This window comes from Penaeus monodon, chromosome 14 (genome assembly GCF_015228065.2).
Source record: "Penaeus monodon isolate SGIC_2016 chromosome 14, NSTDA_Pmon_1, whole genome shotgun sequence".
Classification (NCBI taxonomy): Eukaryota; Metazoa; Arthropoda; class Malacostraca; order Decapoda; family Penaeidae; genus Penaeus; species Penaeus monodon.
This window is the reverse complement of record NC_051399.1, coordinates 14686486-14692029: the sequence shown is the minus strand read 5'-3', so window position 1 is coordinate 14692029 and position 5544 is coordinate 14686486. Positions and strand designations below refer to the sequence as shown.

The window sequence follows — 5544 nt, the reverse complement described above, 5'->3', positions numbered from 1 at the left end:
AATTTCGAATAAATTTTGAATTTATTGTCGATCTTTAAATTGCCTAATACTGTATATTTATATAAGCAATATTTGTTTTATTTGTTAACCAAAAGGTTCAAGGGCAGAAGCTTCTAAATATGTATGTACTGAGATCACATCAGTATCACCAGTACCATAAAACTGTACTGCAACTAGTGGTAGTAGAACTACAATAGCAACACATGAATAAATTGGTATATATTATCCTTGAACACCAGATAAATGTTATATATAGAAATTCATAATGCACCAGATCAATTAGTCAATATAGACTTATCATTAATCCAATAGGATCTAGTTATTAAACTATTTATTTTATAGTTTAAAATCCCCAGCAGATTGTCCTCCAAGCAAAAGCTGAAATGACACCCCCGAGTGACCACCATCAGGATGTCTTGTAAGGATCAAAGACCTGACCCTGGCAAGACATCCTGTTCTGTTTAAAGAGAAGCAGTTGTCAACTTGCTACCGGACTCATTCATAAAATGATTGGTATATAGCATTCAGATCACGTCTGTCCATGATCAGGACAGTGACGCATGAGTCTCGTTCCCTTCGACTGTGCGTGTGCCTGGCGTCCCTTTGCTCCCAGTGCAACCACAGATGGTCTTTATTGGCTAGAGCTGGGAGGGATGTTGGACTTCCATAAAAAAAAATCTTTGTTATGATTTTGTCCAAGGTGTTTTTCCCATGCGCAGAGAAGGTCACACTTTATTTAGAACATGATGCAGATGTGAATTTGCAAGTAGGAAAAATGTTAAGATCGCTCATAATTGGTTCGTACTTTGTTTGGCGGGAGAAATGTTTTCCATTTAGCGTTCTCTGAGGGTTTATTGTGTCGGTGCCCTAATGTGTGCAATATGTTCCGCAAATTACTAGCACTGATTTCGCGCGGATCTATGTGAGTCGAGCTGCGAGCCATAATATTTCAATGTCGTCAGTGGGTCGACTGAAGGATTTTATGGTGTAGCATGAGACTGTGTCTTTCGTAAAAATACCAACCTGGCCACATTATATCAGTATCTATATTCATAACTATATAACTCTCAGTCAAAAAGGTACTACACACACAACCATATATATATATATATATATATATATATATATATATATATATATATATATATATATATATATATATATATATATATATATAAATGCTTCACTGCTACAAAAATTGCAGGAAGCTGTCAAAATCAAGAGGCAAGGAAAGTTGCCCAAAGGTGTCTGCCTCCTACAGGACAATGTCCCTGTTCACAACTCTCACATTTCCTAGATGGTAGCGCGGTCCTACGACATCCCTACCATCCTCTTTATTTTCCTGATCTTGCATCATCTACCTTTCACTTCTTTCCGTCCATAAAGTCATTTTTGAAGGCAAACATTTCCAAAATGATGAGACACTGATTTCTGAAGTCACTTCATGGCTGCAAAAGCCATGACTTCTACAAGCAGAGCCCACAGCTGCATGAAATTATGAGAGAAGTGTATCACGCTTTGTAGTAGCAATGTAAAGAAATTCTAATAACTACGACGTTTCATTCCTGTACGTTCATGGGAAGTGGGAAATTTTTAATGAGCGCCCCTCGTGTGCACACAAACACTCACACACACACACACACACACACACACACACACACACACACACACACACACACACACCACACACACTCACACACACACACACACACACACACACACACACACACACATATATATATATATATATATATATATATATATATATATATATATATATATATATATATGTATGTATATATATGTATATATATATATTTTTTTTTTCCAAGTGCCCTGTCCCACAAGGACGTTGGTGATCATGGATTTCCATGATTTTCTTGGCAATTCAGAGCGGTGGTTGGCCATTGCCTTCCGCCCGGTGTTTTTATCGAGTCACCATCTCTATTTACCCGGTTCTGGGACCGGCACTGACTTGGGCTGACTTGCCCACCCAGCGGCTAGGTAGGCTATCGAGGTGAAGTTCCTTGCCCAAGGGAACAACGCGCCGGTCGGTGACTCGAACCCTCGAACTCAGATTGCCGTCGTGACAGTCTTGAGTCCGATGCTCTAACCACTCGGCCACCGCGGCCTTATATATATATATATATATATATATATATATATATATATATATATATATATATATATATATATATAAATATATATATATATATATATATATATATATATATCATATATATGTATATTTACATGTGTATATGTATTTACTGATTAGTATATGTATGTAAATGCGATCAAGGCCACGGTTAAGGGTAAGGCGCCTTATTTTGGACTTATTTTGGTTTCGTATGCACAAACGTAAACCCTATTCCTCCGTAAATCACTTACATCATCGGATCTTCAGTGGCCCATCAAAACTCCCGTCATAATAACAAATCGTAAACGCTCATCTGCTGACTCGTTTGGGAACACACCGCTGAGCCCAGTCCATGGCATATTGCTTCCTCAAATAGATGACTGTTATTACATGAGTAATTTTAGCTTTGAGATCCATACCAGATTCTCGTTTAACATATGATACTAAAAACAAGTTATGAAGGCTTGACAGTATATCTATATGTAGATTATCACAAACGATAATAATAATAACGAAAATAATTATGTTAGCAGTACTTTGACAATAACAGTAGTAAAGACAAGAATTAAAACATTACACCCCTGGCGATGGCAGTACCAATGCTAGATATTGCCAACTGCAGTAACTTGTTTACAGGTACAACACGGGTTGGAGTGAATAACACGCCGAAAACAACTCAATGATATTAGAATATCACTCTCACCACCTTATTCAGCATTCAACGATTGGTTCATGTGCACCTGAAATTGCTACAACAACAAACTGTAAGTAGAAATTGCTCTAAGGCTACCCGGATTTGATTTTCCCTGTGTAAGGACCCGGCTCGGCCTGTCCCAACTTGGGAATGTCCAACCGCGGGTAAATGCCGCTATATAAGACATATGGCGTCAGTGTTCAGGGGTTAAGAATTTATTCCCTTTTTCGTTTGTCACGGGCAACATAACATCGGTAAGTTTTAAACCTTTATTTGTACATTGAATAAAGGGAAAAAATATTTGATCATCACAATGAAGACCTACAAATAAATATTCTTTGTTATACACGACACCTTCAATAAAGGTCACGTGTAACTGCGCTGCTGCCTTGAGGTGCGTCCGCCTCGGGTCCGGCTTCTCCTCTTGCGTCTAAAACAACTCACGCTGACATTCGTGACGCATTCCTCTTGCAAGATCTACGTTGAATGCAACAGCTGGTCTTCGAGCTAAAATCTTTCAGTGATTCCAATGATGTTGGGGATAATCCTGGTTAATAAATAGAGGTAGAGGCAGACACCCTTCAAAAAGTGCAAGAAAAGCTAAACAAAAACACAAGTGCTAACCGATTCTTCCCTGAAAACCAATCATGCACAAATATTATTTGCATCATGTCCATACACTTATAACATCTACATTTTTTTCTTAGTAAAGTATCCAAAAGGAACTATATTATATAGCATATCCTCAGGTATTACGGAAAAAGACAAAGCGTTACTGACCAATGTTGACGTCAACGTCAACGGCTACGTGTGCATAGGGTCCAGCTTTGATCTCCAAATCCACGTTGATGTTGGGGCCGTAGCCATCCGGGTCTCCCGTGAGCTCTCTCTTGACCCTGTTATGGACATCGCCATCCTGTGGCTCGTTCACGTTGTCGACCTTGCTTTGACTTGGCTCAGCAGTGGCCTGAAAACGTGGAAGCGGTGACTGCGTTCGAAGCCTGCCGTGAGACGTGCGCAGTCTGCCCGAAAGCAGCCAGGGTATTTCATCACGGGGTATAATACATACAGCACATTATTAAGGATATGTTCAGCTGAACTCTCCCAAATGAATAAGCGTTTCGCAACCCCGGCGGCCCGCCCCTGTGGGAAACCTTGCAGGATCTCCATAGAGGCGTTTTTTGCCATTGGTACGCAATGGGCACTCATTTCACGAGGAAAAGGTGCCCTGTGACCTGACAGAGCAACTCACCAGTGCAGCCAACGCCAGGAAAAATATCGCCCTCATATGGATTTGCTCTGGATAGTATTATTCAGGAAATTAAAACATAATATTAATAGTAATAATAATGATGATGATAAGGAAGGCTATGATAAAAATGGCTGGAATGATAACAATAATAATAATAATAGCAATAATAATAAAAATAATGATACCAATAAGAAAAATAGTAACAGTAATATCAATAAGAACAATAACAAATATAACACCAACAACAATGATTAGGTTGATAATAATAATAGTAATAATTATGATAGTAATTATAATAATAATAATAATAACAGTAATAATAATAATAGTAATAATAATTATGATAATAATGATGATACTATAGTAATATAAATTATTATTATTATTATTATAATTATGATGATAATGATAATAACAACAAAACAGTAATGATAATAACAAAAATACAAACACTAATAGCTATAAAAAAATCACTGATGATGATATCAATAATAATGATAATAGTAATGGCAGTAGTAGCAGTAGTTTGGTTTTGATTCCATTTGTTACAATGGATATTCTTGGTGTGACATACGGTCTGTTTTTTAGAGCCCGACACTAAAAATAGTTTTGACGACAAAATAAACTATTTGCAAACGAGAAATGCGAGGCAACGCATCGTCTGCAACCTCATTTATCTCTGCGCTTTCCTGGTTGTATTAGAGCCTAAATAACCAACGAAGGCAGGGAACGAAGCTCCGCCCGCGACACCTGTGATGTACGCCATTTTGCGTGGGCGTTGCCGAGCGCCATGTGTGCCCGGAGGGATCTAGTTCAGTTATATATATAGATGTAACTATACGGTACATGCATGTATAAGTATACATACACACACACATATGTATATATATATATATATATATATATATATATATATATATATATATATATATATATATATTTGTGTGTCTCTCTCTCTCTCTCTCTCTCTCTCTCTCTCTCTCTCTCTCTCTCTTTATATATATATATATGTATATATATATATATATATATATATATATATATATATATATGTATGTATGCAGACACACACACACACACACACACACACACACACACACACACACACACACACACACACACACACACACACACACACACACACACACACACACACACACACACACAACACACACACACACACACATACACACTATAACGGGTATAGAACCCTATTATAATGGCTTTGCAGGGGTATTGATACTGATATTGATGTAACAGCGTAACTCTTTCTTGGGAATCGTACCACACACAGCATGGGAGCACACGAGTCAGTGTCTATAAATATGGGTAATAGCGGTATGCTGGGATACGAGTCAGGTCAGCCTGCCCAGAGGGGGAGGGCAGGCCGACCTTACCGCACCGCTCATTGGACATGAACTGAAGGGTCAAGCGAGATCAGATAACAATCGTCATCTA

General features: G+C 38.1%; 1 protein-coding gene across 1 annotated transcript; it reads right to left on the bottom strand.

Annotated features, from left to right (window-relative positions):
- Positions 1–3182: 3182 nt before the first annotated feature.
- On the bottom strand, positions 3183–4134 carry LOC119580911. Its single transcript, XM_037929144.1, has 3 exons — positions 4087–4134; positions 3615–3801; positions 3183–3381 (listed from the first exon to the last, which is right to left on the bottom strand). Exons 1-3 carry the CDS (start codon positions 4120–4122, stop codon positions 3275–3277), a joined length of 330 nt encoding a protein of 109 aa, XP_037785072.1. The 5' UTR covers positions 4123–4134; the 3' UTR covers positions 3183–3274.
- Between the last annotated feature and the right edge of the window lie 1410 nt (positions 4135–5544).